This window comes from Neopsephotus bourkii, unplaced genomic scaffold (assembly GCF_033783945.1).
Source record: "Neopsephotus bourkii isolate Nb327-2 ecotype Australia unplaced genomic scaffold, CSIRO-AGI_Nbou_v1 NB_234, whole genome shotgun sequence".
NCBI lineage: Eukaryota > Metazoa > Chordata > Aves > Psittaciformes > Psittacidae > Neopsephotus > Neopsephotus bourkii.
Genome location: NW_026900744.1, coordinates 5,668,457 through 5,685,591, shown reverse-complemented (window position 1 = coordinate 5,685,591; position 17,135 = coordinate 5,668,457). Strand labels below are relative to the sequence as shown.

Genomic DNA, 17,135 nt, shown 5'->3' with positions numbered 1-17,135 from the left:
AGGTACATGACTGCCACCAAACCGGTTTCTCTTGCTTATGTGGATAGGTAAGAAACAGACAGCAAAACCATGTTTTTGTAGTGGATGCCAGGTCAGTTTTTTTCCCAGTACACTGGCAACAAATTGCATTCCTTTTGTAAGTTAGAAAAGACAAAACTTATTACTAAAATCAACTACCCAGAGATACAGGCGTGCTGCTTCAAATCACACTGGCATTACTTAGTGAGGATAAAAGTAAATGGAAGACTGAATAAATAACTAGTTTACAAAATCTCCGCAAGGAAACTATAAGAAAAATGTTAAAGCTGCACTGATGGTAACTAAAAAATCATTTAAAGTATAAAAATGGTATGCAGGATGTGTTTTGCCTCCTCAAAACAGATAAATAAGGATTTGACACAGCTATTGCAATTTATTAGTTACCTTAGAAATTACATCCCCAACAATTTTAAGGGTTCTAATGACCTAAAGAAATCATGACAACACAAGAGAATGGAAGCTGAGCAAATCAGTGATGAGAAATAATTTTCAGTCAGATTTTCTAAAATGCATTTTAATCAAACATAAAATTGACACTTTGGGAAAAAGACACCTTTGTTAAAGATTCACTATCCCCACCCTTTCAATTAAAGGGAGAGAATTCACACGATGCAGCCTGCAAGACCACCAAGAGGTCTTCTGGCAAACACAAGGAATACCAGTGATGACATGCCTGCTGCTTTCAAGACAAGAAAAACAAGCAGGAAAGAGTCGCCATCCCCATCTTTTCTGCTTTTCTTTATACATCAGAAAGGTTCAGACACCCTCTTCCACTCAATCCCTTGCAGGTCATCTTTAAGCACATGGCTCCATTCTGGGTGTCCAAATTCCTGACACTCTCTGTTTATTTGGGTTACTACCATTCACTAGCAGCCTGCTTTTTCTCTTTTTTACTTACTTTATTGCCATTCCTCTTATTGATCAATTAAAAAAGCCAATGAGATGATTTTTGTCAACATATGAGCCCTTAAATATAAAAAACAATTAACTTCACTCTGTAATTTGCACTTGAGGTATGTCAAACATTTCAGGAAAGCATCGGTATGAACTTATAGCTGCTTAACGCTGCAATCCATGCTCATTTTAAAACTATTCCTTACATTAAAGTTCTTGAATGTTCAATAATATCCCCAAAGCAACAACTTTGTATCACATTCCACAAAATGCCTTGTTGCTCCTTCTCAAAAATGAGTGAATTTGTAGGAAAGTGAACCAATAAAGCAAGTGACAAATATATTCAGTGACTTGTCAGGACTAGGGATCTATTTTCTAATATTAACACTTGAGTAGAACAGCACAAGTACATAGAAGCATGTATGTGCTAATAGCACCACATGCTATTAAAAGCTGCCTAATATGCTCCATATTAATATCTTGTCTTCAGCTGCTTATAAACTTCATCAAATTTTAACTGTTTGGGATGAAATTTCCAACACCAGGTGCCTGCCTTAAGAGGAACACTTGGGAAAACTTCAGCAAAAACAGTTTTGCTGCTTCTAAGGTTAAAGAAAAAAACCCCAACATGTTTAGCCTAAGCTTAAATGCTTAGGTGGCCCTTCTCTTGAAAAGCTATGCTGTTCCAGTTCTTCATCTAAGGTCTTCTGTACCATCAGGGGGTACAAGCAAAGCCCACAAGCCATGAGGCTCCACAGCCATGCTGTGATGACTGCTCCAGGGGAAAGAGCTTGATCTGTTGTGTCTTTGCAACTTCTTTTTACAAGGAAATTAAACTCATAAGCTCAAAAGGATAAAAGGAAAAAAAGCATAAAAACAAGGACTCTGCAAGTTGGGCTGGGAGAGAGAGAAAGTAGTCTCTGAGAACTGGTGGAAATTGGGGATGTTCATGAAAAGATCACAGAGAAAGGAATGAGAAGAGAAAAGGTGACTGCGGACAGATAAATGAAGCAGGCTGAGAAGAAAGAAGTGGAACAGGGATGGGAATGGTAGTAAAGGAAAAGTGTAACATACGAGAAAGAGAGGCTTGACTCCTAACAAGGATCCTTGAAGTAGACAACTAGGCAAAGAGAACAAGAATGGAGGCTGGTGGTGACAAGAAGCCAGCATGGGAAAAGATACAAAGATGAGCTAGGATTATGTTGACAGCAACAGAATGCATTCAGTCAAGTAGGAACAAAAGGCAGGAGCGTCTGGTGCTCCCTAAAATGTACCACCCCTCACCAGAACCTGGAGAACCACCTAAAATTCCTGTCTCAGTGCTCCCGTACTTTTAGCAAACGACTGAAAAAGGTCTAGTAGGGTTCATGTCTCATCTGAGGCAACTCATAGAAAACAACTTACTAATGCTTTCCATGATAGCTTGAGTAGTTTTGAGTGTGAAACCTTAGCATCAAGCCTCACAGAAAAACACTGGTGGTGTCAAAACACTTCAAGAGAATGGAATTGTAATGCTTTCAAGTTCGGTCTTCTGTAGATCTGAGCAATCATACACAAATTTTAACAAGTCATGGAGTAAGAGTTATGCTAAGAAGTCAAGCACACAGACATGAAAAACAAGACAATTAAGAATGCATGTGCAACCTGATGCGTTTATATTTTCAAAGAGTCTTTATGTGATATTGTTTAACCTCACAGACCTCCTTGCCCCCAGCTTGTGTGCTCAAAGCTCATGTATTGGGCAGCTCTATGACATTTATCCACAGACCCATTAGCTTATAACTCATGAATGCTCAACTCTGTGTCTCTAGTAGTGCTCTTGACAAGGTTTTATGTGCCACTAGCACTTAGATTGTCTGTTCAAAACCAAGGAGGTTTAGAGCTGTTTGACAGTTCATCCTAAAAGCTTTCAGCTCTACTAACCTCACACTTTGCTCCAGAAAAATCTTCTCATGCAGAGCCTAAGCAGCTTTCCTTTAAAAACACACTTTCTCCACTTTCAGACACACACATAGTTCAACAGTTGGCTTGCATTTCACTCTTCTCTCAAACAGTTTGAAGCTTCACTTTCTTATTTGTATTACTGTAATGCCTCTGAGCTTTAATCATAGACCAGGACCCACTAAGCTGGCAATAATCAAGCCTCAGCAATTTAACAGATATCATTAAAAGAAAATGAGAGGTATAGTATGGGAACAACTGTATGGTATTTAGTACTTTTAGCATAAGTAAAACAGGGATAATAGCCCTGCCCTGCCTTACAGCAGTGTTGTGAGAATAGATACATTAAAGATTACAAGGCACTAACTAAGATATTATGGTAAAAGGGACAAGATAAGCATCTAAGCAAGACCTTGAATCAGTGGGAGTTTTGCCTAGCAAAAGGCTCCTGGATGTGATCTCAGAAGAGTAATTGAGTAGATACCATGAGACAGGAGATTTCTAGAAGTTACCCACCTAATTTTTAGGTGCTACCCACCTAATACTGGTCCCTACAGTCAGTGGTAAATTCCCACTCATAATCTGGCTGATACTTAGTGCTCTTGAAAAACCTAACGGTTCTGATGCTCATATGTAACAAAAATCTAGGGTTTGATCCAAAACTCACTGAAGTCATCTGGAGCTTTTCCCTTAACTCTTGTGAGCTTTGGATCACAGCCTGCAAGATTACACGAGTCTAATACTTAATTCTAAGACGGAAAAACCCAAGTCACACCCCTACCAGGGAATCTGAGGAAAAATAGAGTATCTGTACCTTTTTTATCTCTTTCGCACTGTAACTAAACGTATGTACAAATGGTATCTCTAGAATGTATGAATAAATAAAGGTACTCCTATCTACGTACCTGTTTTTTTTTTCCCTTTCTGTCCTGGTACCACTTCTGTGGGTTCATGAGTTTTCTTCATCAACATGGAGAGAGTAGCATCATGAGTCCGAAAGAGATCCACAACTTTATATAAATCAACATCTGTGATCAGATCGCAGCTCAACACCAGGACATCAGTCTGTCAAAGAAGAAAAGCAAAACAAAACAAACTATTCAGACATACAAGTGACCACATACGGATTAGCATTTGAGGACAAAACAACTAATACACCCATGGCTGGTTTTAGATTTTTCTTTAAAATACACAGGGTCTGCCATACTTTGCCACAAATAGTTACTGGTTTTCACCAGTTCACTTGAGTCCTGCTGTTACTGAATTAGTTAGTTGGTTAATGCTTATCCAGCTCTGGACCATAAAGAATATGTGACCATCTAAACTGCTGTCATCTGCTCCTAAAGGAAGGAGCCAGGACACAGAAGCCACGGCTTTCAAGACTGCCACAAAATTCTACAGTATTTACAGCAGCTACTTTTAGTTACATAATGATGTAGAAAAGAAATCTTTCTGAAGGAATCTTTTTTAGCTGACTTTGCATCTGGCTACAAACCACTGGAAAAGATATTTAAACTATGTTATTTTATCGGGAGGAAAAAAAGCAAAGACTATCTAGGATGTAATTGCACTGCCATGGTGGCCTGAGTCTAGAAATACATTTCCTAAAACCAGCAATACCCCATATAAAAAAAATAAAGAGGAAGTTAGGTCCTATTTAATAACAGGCTTGTATTTAATTTTCATCTCAAAGGATTCCAAAGTACCTCATGAAGTATTTAAGAGAACTGCTGCCTATATCACAGAAACATTGTCACATATTGAGCGAGACACAGCAGCTTCATTAACCCAGCACACTACAATATACTCCGACTAAAAACACTTACCTAGGAACAATTTTCTGTATTTCACGTGGGTTGTGGAACATACTGCCAAAAATCTACTAGTTGAGCAATTATCTTCATTTAAACTAATCCTAACATAATATTTGTGCAGCATGGCCTACAGAAAAGTAGCAAGCTTCCACTTTATTTTTTGTTAATGATCAACCTTCTAAGCACGTCTCAAGAAGATTGTGTTTCTTGACATCCACCACTCTCACTTTCTGTGCTACCATTAACTATGGTAAACCTCCTGCAGAGTGTGACACGGCTTCCTACTTTTGTCTTTTAAACAGATACTATTTGATAAGAAGGGCACTAAAAGTAGTTGGTAAAACCAGAGTTAACTCATGGAGGATCAGTAATTCTACTTTTATTTGTGAAAACTATCTTGGTTTAAAGGATATTAGTTCAGCATTGACCTTTTTATGAGAGAGGTTTATTATGGAAAGGTCTGCATTACAGACTTCATCTAATACTAGGAGATTCCACACTGTAGGCGAGGAACTGATGTCTGGTATTTACATTATTTGACAGGTTCTCCTTCAAATACTGGGCAGTTTCATGTGTTTACCAGTAAGTCACTGGAATTCATCCTGTCACAAACTGTTAGAGCTGCTGATTTGGCATGCTGTGCAAAAGGTCAAGCTCTGAGGATTTTACACATTCAAAACTTGACTTGTAGCGCCCTTTCTAGCATATTTTCAATATGTGTATTTTATATTATGGGTTTGCCCAGGAGAAGTGCTTTAATTATCCCTTCTCTAAAACAACATGCACACACATTGGAAAAAAAACCCCCAACACGACAACCCACAGCACTGAAGCAAGCTGCCCAGCACTCTGGAGCAGCCCTGCTCCAAACATTCCAATGTGTACAAAGAAAGGAAGAAAAAATTCAGCTTGGTAAGGAAGTAAATCTCCTGCTTCATAACTGTAAATAGTGAAGAAACACCTATTAAATATCCTGGAAATTCCTGACAGATTTTCAGATCTTCTGTTCCTATGAAAGCACAAATGAGTTACAATATTTGCAGAAAGACCAAAAGGTCTCCATGACCCATATAAAACGACCTGTACTTTTCAAACTCAGTTAGTAGAAGGAAGAGATTGCTGGTTTCAAATCTAAACGCATTCACTTCAGTGGTAAAATAACAGTAAAAAAGAGAGAGACAGACACACCAATGGACTTATCTTAACAAACAAGTATTTGGAGTTGTAAAACAAACCTTGTAATTATTTCACATTTTACTAAATGCCTTAATCTGTCACTAGAGCGAAAACCCAACAAGCGTTTCATAGTTGTGGACAGGCTCCTGGGTTTTTTCTCCTCACTATAGGACAAGCTTTTTGCAAAAACTGAATGCAAGACCCCTGAGGAGCATACGGGAACAGAACCACCAAATGTCTGGTTGCCATCTGTTCTACCCATTTACTCTCCCAATATGTAAATAAACGTCAGTGAGCGCAGGGACCAGTGAAACACACAGTTGCTCTGTAAAGCCCACATTTCTGCCTCTCCTCCTGATGAGCAGAGCAGTGGCCTCAGAAGCACGCTGAGAATACACCATGAAAGGCTCTTTTGGGACTCGACAGCCTCCCCTTTGAAACACCACCCCCCTCATAAATAAAGCCCTCACTGTCTAATGGATGCACTTTTTTTCCAGTGTACAACTCCTGAACGAATAAACTAATGGCTGAATGAAAAAATAAACTATTCTAGAACCCTAGCAGAAGTGTGTGTTTTTCTTTACGTTTTTAGGGTGGGTGTAGAAGAAAGAAAATAAATGGTAGAGCTTGTGGGTTTTTTATATATATATATGCCAAATAAATACAGTGCACCTTTCCCAGTGAGCCACTGATACAAAGAAGAGAAGTACATACTTACTACACGCACTCATGTGCTAACACAAGGGGTATGTGAACATACTTGACTTCATGAATTATGCAAACACCTAAGTACACACATAGATCTCTTAATGAAATACATGTAACTATGATTACATCAACCCCAAACTATTATACAGCAGACGATAAGAATCAACATGAACTGATTAAAAAAACCCAGCAAGCACACACCCCAAGCACAACCACTGCAAAGGAGGAAAAATGCATGCCCAGATGCACTCTCATTTACCATTACAACTATGGGAAGGACAAGGCAAGGGTCTTAACTCAAGGAGGACCAGCCAATGGATGGGGCATGAAACAAATGCTTGGAATTTCTGGCATTCTCTTGCTCTGCCAAATGTGATAGAGCATTTTGCTTACTACTTCTATGACACAGAGGAGCCCTTGTCGCAGACCCTATAGAGCTCTACCACAGAAACTGCTGTACAAGAAAGGGCGAAAACACCATCAAGTATAATAACAGAGAACAGCAAATTACTTTGGGTTGGGGAGCACAAGAAAATGCTGCCGTGCTACACAGGTATGCAGACAGCAGCTGGCACTTGCTGGAAGTGCACCTCACTTTTTTTATGAGCATCACAAGAGCCACAGAAAAGACAAAGAGAATATGAGGCTCCTTGAAAGAGTCACCTGGGCCTCAGCAATCCCACTGAACCTCAGATCTTCAAGTTCAGACTTTAGGGTCAGCTGCTGATCAGCGGAGAAAAACAAGGTCCTGCACAGATCATCCCACTTACAATCTGAGTTTCTAGATGTTTCTTTGTCCTTACTGCCCATGAATGAAGCCTTAGGTTCCCAGTCTAGCCATTGCTGAACAGTTAGGTTCAGTCAAAGTCATGTTTGGAAGCACAGTTCTTAAGGTCTTCAAATCTCCACTCTCCCTTTCTAACACTGACTAACACCATTTTACCATCAGTTTCCAAACTGTGACATGCTCATATATTATCAGGTAAGTTATATACTCAATCTGGATAAATACAACACTAACATAAAACATCAAGAGTTTCATACAAAATAGAGGGGGGGAAAAAACCCAACTGTAAATAAAAAGCACTCAAACCCAACATGTCAACAATTATATTAAATCCAGCACAATATGGAAAATCTACACAAAAACAAGACCAAAAAGCAGCATGTTTCAAGAACTCAGTTCAAGACAACTGATTTAAAAATAGAAAACATGTTTTCAATGGAACTAATTCATACCACAGATCAAAAGATGGATGCAATTACATGCTGTAATATACCAGCATAAATAAAAAGCCTTGGACTTTCTCACACCCTGCATACAAAGGCAATGTTAAAAACTCTTTTATATTCAGCAATAATTGCTGGATCCCTTCTGTTCAAACAGGAGATATCAAGGTTACCACAGATAGCTGGCAGCAAATAATTAATTTTTAGTACTGTTCACTATGCTTTTTCTATCAAGTACAGACAAGGGCAGGACCTTGCATCCTAAACTGCTGATGGCCCCAAAAACTGCAGACTAGAAAATGAGAAGACATGTGTTGCAAGGAAATCTCTAATTTGAACAAAATCAGCCCCAAGAGAAAGAGGAAAACAAATGTCAGATTGCATTATAAGCAGAAAAGCAGCAAAATATCCATGAGCAGTAGAACCACCTCCTAGCAGAACTGAAAAGAGACAAAACATTGAAGTTAAATGCTAAGTTTCCAATTGCACAGTATTACAGCTGAGACTTTGACAGGAAAAGGAAAAAAAATCAAGGTACTAGGTAGACTTTGCTCCTACACCAGCCTATGCTACACACACGCAGAAACAGAGAACTTTGCATCACTTCCTGCAGTGTCACCATACAACAGGGGAGAGAGGAACAAGTTATAATTACTGCTGGAATTAAGACTGAGTTTTATACACAATAGCCTGGAACTTCACCCACATGTTGCATTAACAGTGAGGTTTGTGTGTAACGCTTTTATTATTCAGAAGAGTAGAAAGGGAAAGAACAGTTTGGCTGTGGGCAAGCATTCTGATTGCTTGTGAGCATGCTCCAGGCAAAGCCAAAGATACCTCCCAGCAACTGCATTACTCACCACTCTTCAGATCAGAGACTTACATCCAAGGCTTTAGAGAATCCCTTTTTATCTTAGTCTTCATTAAGAGTCCTCCAATTTCCACACCTGTGACCTCTTTGAAGCTCTATGGCTGTTGCTGTAACTGGAGCAGGGAACCTCATTTATTTTTCATGTCTGTAGGATCTTGTTAGCTACCAACTGAAATGGCCGCCTTTGGCTGGGAATTCCCACTCTGCTTTTGTAATGTCCTTGATAGTAAGATTCAGAAGAAAATCATGATTTAGTACTTTATTAGCAGACATGAAGCATTCGCCTACTGTGCAGTCACCGTGCAGCAGCAAGTTTGCTGTAGACCACCACCTTTCATAACTCTTCTAAGGACAGAGGGCAGTGAAAGCACAGGATGTCCCTCGAGCTGGAATCCTGCAGCAGCCTCATTAAAAGATTGAAGAAACTTTTTTTTTAAGACTGTGTAATGTGTGAAAGAGGCTTCTTTTTTTCTAAAAGGAAAACAGAAAAGTCTCATGCGGGAGCCAAGGGAGTCTCTTCTAATTTCTTGGATGGCCCTGAATTCATCAGGTGAGGATATCTTAAGGCAATGTGAATGCCTCCACATACGTAACCTGTCAGCATCACTGTTTATCTTCTCAAAGAAAGCTGGAAGAAAGATGCCAGAAGCTGGGGAGGAGACTTAACCCCAGTCCCATCATACGGCTCATTCTATGTGTTGTATCAGATGGGATCACACAATGAAAACACCATTTTAGGTTATCTCTGTATCTCAAGAGCTACCATCCAAAATCAATATTTTTTAATTTACATACATATAAGCTAGGAACAGGAAAGATATTCAAGCCTGGAAGGCATCCTGTCTCCTCCCAGGAGGAAGTCTCCTTACCTATTGCTCAAACTGACACGTGGGGTGGAAAAGGGTAATTTAGAGTTATCAGTAACTAAAAGCAGGAGTTTAGAGATGAACACAAGTTCAGAACCTTATTAAGAATGTTTTTAAAGCAGGACATTAATATTATGAGACTTTGTATTATGACACTGAAGTGTAAAACTTCTGGTCTGGAACATAAGCTTTGCAATCCACCTTTTCCTCTGGCTCCAATTAAAGCAATTTTGTCCTACTTACAAAGTACTCCAAAAATCATTTTCCCAGCTTCCTCCTCCAACCACATCATCTTTCTTCACTGGTTTCATTTTCTGTCACATCAAGCACAAGTTATTTACCCTCCTTTTCACAGTCTATCCCTTCCATTTTCCATGGCTTTACCAAATCTACTTCTGCCTTACATCAGTAAAGGACGCCAGCTCTATTACCTGCTTGTATATTATAAAGGATGCAAGTAGATTTAGGATCTGATGGCTTATATATGGATATATATTTCTATATATAAAATAAATCTGCTAGTCTTACACTTACAGAAAACTGACAATTATCAGGCTATCAGTATGCTGTGGCACCAGATTGACAGACTGACCCATATTATCCTTTCTCCTAGGCTCTCTCATTTGTCTGAGGTCAGGAATCATCTCGTGTTTATGTCCAGATCCCAAGCATGACAGAGAGGAGACTATTTTTCCCCCCAAAAGGCAACCAGAAAGCATGCACCATCATTCGCTAGAACCATGTCTGTCTGCCAAAGCTCAGGGAGCACCCCGTAACCCAGGCTCTGAATTCACCAGCTCACAGAGCGTGAGCCTGCACAAACAGATCCCTTTTTGCAGGCAGAAGAACTCAAGAAACAAATGGTGCTCTCCTCATCACTCCTATTCCTGGAAGGCAGGTTTCCCGGACTACCTGGACAGCAGCACTACCAGACCTGCTGTTCAGCTGATCTTGGACTCTGCCTCACATGAACAGAAAGGAGAACGCCGCAGTCAGGCTCCAATCTCAACAGCAGCAGCACAGCAGGCTTGCTGCCAAAGCCCAGAGCTCAAGCCCAGGCTTAACACTTAATGTAGGCAGAGCCCTAGGCAGTCAGGTGCTGTAGTCATACAAACAATAATAATAAAAAGTAGTCCTAATGGAGCTCAACCAGCTCAACTTATTGAAGGGAAAGAAGATCTTCGCCCACAGCCCACAATTACCTAAACAGGAGATCTCTCAGCAACACAACAAAAAGCAGAAACAACTGGATTCAGTGGCTAGAAATCAGCATTCAGCATAGAAATAAAAAGCAAAGTGGTTTAAGAGGGAGAAGAGGTATAATGTGGAATAAAATACCCAAGGATATAATAAACACTTAATCTACTAGGGTGTATGAATAATGCTTTGCTATCTTTCAGAAACATATTGAGTCATCCAAGTTTTGGGGCTAAGAGCCCTGATTACCATGTGCAAAGTCCCTAGAGACCAGAGGATCATAATGGTTCCTTGCAGTCTCAGACCAGACTATACATGAAAACCAAGACATATACAGCATGCATCCTCATGTGTCCATTCTGCCACCCCACAGCTAGTATCAGCATGATCTTAAATTAAAACAAAATGGTCAAACCAAGTCACTGCACAACTCTTCAGTTTCAACACTGCTCCAACAAAAAACACGAATGCTGTTCTGCTCTGTAAAACACAGGTTCTGTGAAACACAGCCCAATGGCACTGCTACTTCATACAACCTGCACTGAAGTGAGAGTCCACTTCTGTGGGACCTGATCAGCTTTATTTAAATGCTGGTTTTTCTCCCTGTAAAACACAATCATGCTATATTAAATAAAAGTACTGGTTTGAAGCATAGATTCCTGTATTATCCTCCATGCAACACTATTTACACCTCTAGCACCTCTCCATTTTTTCCAGTGATATCTGGTCTGCAGCAACTGCTGTTGTAAGAAAACCATCATGAAAACTTCAAGACCTCCATTATTTTAAACAGCACTATTTGCCTACATCCAGAATTCTCACCATCCTCCCAAGGGAGCTAACAGAATTTATACCACAGAAGAAGGCTCAAATTTGCTTAGAGGAAGATGAAAAACTAGATAACCTACATGGGTTTCCCAGTTAATATAACATGACAAACATGTTAAATTAAATTCCAGGCATCCTAAGTCCACTGATCTTCACCGTGGATTTCACCCCATTAAACAGTGCCAGAAAAACAGTGCTGAGCAAAGCAACAGCCTCTGGGACAGCCTGTTATCATGGCCCTATTATCAAAGTTACAGTACTGTACCAGGCTGCAAAAAAGCACAGAAAAACCCTCTCTAGCACAGTAACTCCCCAGGTTGATGTTTGGCACCTACTCCCTCCCACACCCCCCAACTGGAACTACATACTTAGGTTAATGCACGCAATTGTGTCTGATCTGAATAATTCCATTTTCCTCTTTCAAGGGGTGATACTAAGGAATCACAGAATGGTTTGGGTTGGGAAGGGCCTTAAGACCATTCAGTTCCAACCCTCCTGCCATGGGCAGGGACACCTCACACTAAACCATGTCACCCAAGGCTCTGTCCAACCTGGACTTGAACAGGGATGGAGCATTCACAGCTTCCCTGGGGAACCTGTTCATGCCTCACCACCCTCACAGTAAAGAACTTCTTCCTTATATCTAACCTGAACTTCCCCTGTTTACATTTAACCCCATTACTCCTCGTCCTATCACTACAATTACCTGCAAGAGGGTAACTGTGACAGCTGTACAGCCCACAGATGCCATGGAAAGCCCTGACCTTCTATGAGGAAAGGCCTGTTAATATCCAAAGACAGGGAAAATACACAAGTAGAAATCATCCAGGCTAGAAACAAAGTAAAAAGGCTGCAGACAGCAAGGAAGGAACGTACAGACAAAAAACCATACAAATACCCTGTGACTGCCTCCTTGCAGGTATCGCCCTACCTGAAGTCAGGGGAGGCCTTGAGTGTCATGGGGAAAGGCCAAGGACATTGGAAATTACATGCAAAAAATCAGGAAAACATCAGACCAGATGGCAATTTAACATTCAAAACAAGGGCATCATAAAGGAACACTAAACAAAGCCCTACACAACTCGCTCTGCTCTGCAGAGTCCAGGGTGGCACAGACATTAGTGATGCCTTCATGCCGCCCTTCAAGTCTTCACCCAGGCATGGGTGACAGTTGCATCTTCGAGGCTCATATGTGGCACAAGACTTTGCCCTCTCTACTAACAGCACCAAGGAAAAAAGACAGCTAGAGGACACTGACTCCCTCCCAATGTTAAAATCTTATTCTGTCTTTGGAAATGCACAAATTCAATTCACACAGACTTCGTTTCTTTGAACATTCATCACAGAGTGACTTTTGAAAACCATTAACACGAGCTTCATATGCCTGTTAAAATGAGCTGACAGAAAAGGATGTTGGACTCTTCTTTGCCTTCACACGTCCATGAAAATGCTGTTAAAATCCAAAAAGGGCAAAATTATTTTTGAGATTCCCTTTACTAAAGCTGTAGTTTTCCCTCAGCACACAGCACAGTAAGTTATTTACACAAGACGACTGTATATACTTTAAATATGGAAAATGAAGGAGGATTTACAAAAATGAACACTAACTTCTATTTACTCCCCAAAAATGAAAACTAGTAGTAGCTCATAAAACTAGGAAAAGATTTTTACCAGGATGCTTTAAAACAAATTATTTCAGCTATATACACAAGCAAAGAGCTTAGTATGTCTGCAGCTAGAATAGGTCGAATTTGTGTAATTCATCAGAAACCACATAGGGTCTAAATGAAAACATATACTGTAATACAGGAGAAACGCCGACAATTAACCACATGGAAACAAGAGGTATTGGTTAATGTGATGAGCACAGGCCTCGAGTTGCCAGGAGCATGAAAAGGATAAGGACATACAGAGGGAGATATAGCAATTGAAACTGACAGCACCTCAGGTGTGTCAATGACTCCTTGTAGAACACCTATGGTTTTGCCTGCATGTATACAGAAAGGCAACCTCTTTAGCTGACAACATGCAGAATAGCAAATACCCTAATAACCATTCTTGATCCTAACCTTCAGAGCTAATTGCCTCATTCAAATTTCTGGTGTTTTAGCCCTGATCCATAGTAAACCCTGGCAGCAAAATAATTATTTTAATTACCTACATTCTTCTAAAGCTGAGTAACTTTAAAACAAACAAAAAAAAATCCCAACAACTGTTGAATTCTCTAACTCTTACCCTGCCAGGAAAAATAAAGATCAGAGCAACGTCCTGAACACATTCATCAAGCACACACAGTCAGGCAGCACTATGTCATCCCTCCAGCAACACTGCCAGCCTGAGCACCTGCCAGTGTAGCTGCTTCCTAGTAGACAATCAGCTGCGCTTTGAGAACAGGGCCTGGCTATGAAATTCTGCCTAATGCCATAGTGGTGGAACTTTCAATCGGAGGTAGAGAAGGAAACAAGATGCTCCATACCCTGTGAATTGCCATCTGACACATCTGCTTTTCCCGTGCAGCACTAACATTGTGAAAGGCAGAATCAGAAAACCCGCCAAGAGGGTGACTTTTATTTGCATTTTAGACACTCCAGTAAAGAGTATTTTCTGCCAGGTCTGCTGGAAAAAACTGCTGAAATTCTTTTTACTATTGCAAAATAGATGACCAGAACATTTAGTTAAGTCTTGCTTATACAGAGATCTTGTCACAAATGCACTGTTATTATTTTGTTATTTCCATGGACAGTACAAAAAAAATGCGTAACTGTATATTATGGGGTCTGAAGTTTTTCTTTCCATGCTCTCCAAACTCTGCTCAGCTGTACCAAAAAGATTCAGATTCCACCTTCCAGCCGTTACAGCTTACTTACATCATGTGTTTGGAAAGGAGATTTTTCAACAGAGGAAGCGAAGCGCTTAGCCATGCTGTCCAAGACTCCACGGATCAGTGACCCTCAGCAGCATACCGACCACCACCGTGACATCACACTTTCCACAACATGGCTCCCAAAGATGCACATACCAAGAGAATCTGGAGTTTCAATCTTTGTTTATTTGTTCAAAAGAAAGTTGGTTTTTCTTCTTCTTTTGGGTAGCTTTTTAAGGTTTGTTTTACTTTTGCTTTTTAAGAGCTGTATTGCTTTCAAATCTTCCTTTTTGACACTGAGAAAACCAGGTGGACCACCTGAGATGAAACATTTCACATGCGAGCACTCACCAGTGATAGCAACAGAAGACAGGCTGATTAATTCACACCATATTAGTCAGGGCTTCCATTAACACAGCTAAGGGCTCATCAAGGAAGGAAAAAGTGAAATTGTTCCATTGCTGCTACTCCACTGGAATGCCACATTTTAATCACTGGCTGGAGTATAGCTGAGTGACACAGGGGGGAGAAATGCTTAACAGAAGATGAAAATAATACAGTTTAGTGTTCGGTGAAGACAAATGCTTGACGCGGGCACACCCACACCACCTCCTGCTTCTGCCTGAAACACAGATTCATGATTTAACCAGGTTTCCCAACCTGCTGCCTGGAGAGGCCCCAGCCTGGGAGGTGGCGCCAGACAGCAGCTGCTGGGGTCTGGTAGAATTTGGCAGAGGGAACAGAATGGTCAAACATGAGAGATGCCTGAATTTCAGTGGAACTCATTTGTAAAGCACACTGACACCCCTGACTTTTTTTCTTGTTGCTGTTGTTTTTAGATCAACAACAATCTACAAGTCACAAAAAGGTCTGCAGCAGTCTGATGAATGGTACAAGCAGAACGTCACAGGAACGCAATTCTTGAGGGGTTTTCCTGAGTCAGAGTTTAGCCTCCTGCCATTCCAGGTATGGCCTTACTTAGTTTATTTAAAAACAACCACCACCACGCCCCCAGAAAAAAGAAAGAAAAAAGGCACAACAAAACCCAGCCTCTCTCTAGTATAAATTTAGAGGATTTCTGTCTCGATTACTCCTTGTACAAGACCACTTCACAATCCTATTCTGCTCTGATTAAAACCTTTCTATAATTTTCAGCCTGTTTTCTCATAGCAAATTTAAACCCAGTGGCATTCCACTCTGAACATCCCGTCTTCTTTTTTAGTGCTTGTTCCGCATTTGATGCACTTGAGTTCCACCCTTGTGCAGTATTCCATGCAAAAAAAATCTTCCCATTGCCTTAAAGAACAGTATTCATTTCTCATCTTTACCATAACAGATATTTTCCCTGATACATTTTAGCCTTGCACATTTACCCTTCCTTCCTCCATCAGATTGGCTACTCACCATCACCCTATTTCAACTACTACATCCTGTGACATTGCAATTTACTACTGGCTTCCTAGTCCTATCACAATTTCTTGTTACTAATCCTCCAAATCACAAGTTCTGTGTTACCAACCAGTCTTGACACTATTACTGTGCTATAACATGGCAGGTTACGGCACATACATTTTGTATACTAGTCCTGTGAATCATTCAAAGGAAGTCTACTAAACTGCAAAAGAAAGCCTTTAAGAATGGTAGAAGTTGTCAAATAAATGAAGACATAAATCTGGACTGAAGAAGTAACAGCAACATACTGGAAGGAATAACCCCACTGAAAAGCACCAATAAATGTTACATTATGACTTGAAAAAAGTGTGTCCACTAACACCAGCCTCAGAGGGAAAGCCTCCCTAAGGAAGCCAGGGAATTTAATTACATAAAAATTCAAGAGACATCAAAATAAGTTAACCTTTTAAAAGGCAGTCACAATTATGGGGGGGGGGGTGGAAATCACCACTGAATGAGCTGCCTACAAAACAAAACTGCATCATCTCCTACCACAACATGCAGCACTCACATCTTTTCTCCTGCTTGAAAGTGTATCAGGTATCACCACCGAAACTGCCAAGACTTCCAGCTATTTGTCCTATCATTCAGATTGAACTCAGCTGAAAGCTCCAGCCAGTGCCACCTGAGTGAAAACCAGAGACAGGGACTGTGACAGTTATTGAGGAGAAAGCAATTATACATGACCCCCTTACAGAAAGCCCCTTTCTCACAGCTTCGGGCCGTCATCAAGCTTTGGATTCTAACTGAAATAAATAGAAACATGAACACAGAAGTTACCAAATTACACCTTAGCACCTGCTCTGTCACACCATCCTTACTTTACAGCAGCATGCTGAATATACTTTTGCTAACAATGCCAAACACTGACCTCATTTAAAAACCCCTTAATCTTGAAGACCAGGTGTGAGGAAAATTAAAGACAAATCCAGAGCAAATTTAGTGTTTTCTTATCTATGGAAGAGGTATTCAGTTGTTCATGACTGGGGCTTGATTAAGCCACCCTTACACCCAAATGGTTTGCTCATTTTTCCCTAATGAAAATTTATCCTTTAGAGAAGCTCACTCTTAAGAAAGTAAATTATTTCTTCTCCCTTACAATTTCTGCAGGTTCCTTAGCAAAGCACACAAAGGCTATGTACCTCCCATGCTTGTAATGGATGAAACAGTGGCCACTAAGTAATTGATGAAGTAGGGAAGAGATCTTAAGAGATAGATTCTGCTTAGGGCTCACAGTCTGCTTTCATTAACATGCA

At 40.4% G+C, this 17,135-nt stretch overlaps 2 protein-coding genes across 2 annotated transcripts in view; one reads left to right on the top strand and one right to left on the bottom strand.

Moving 5' to 3' along the window:
• The window catches only part of AKR1A1 (aldo-keto reductase family 1 member A1), a 455,840-nt gene that overhangs the window by 104,818 nt on the left and 333,887 nt on the right, over positions 1 to 17,135 (top strand). The window lies entirely within an intron of this gene.
• EIF2B3 (eukaryotic translation initiation factor 2B subunit gamma) overlaps positions 1 to 17,135 on the bottom strand; it is a 100,008-nt gene that overhangs the window by 74,713 nt on the left and 8,160 nt on the right. The window contains exon 4 of the mRNA XM_061344951.1: positions 3,780 to 3,939. Coding sequence (XP_061200935.1) covers positions 3,780 to 3,939 — 160 coding nt within the window. The remainder of the gene's footprint in view (positions 1 to 3,779; positions 3,940 to 17,135) is intronic.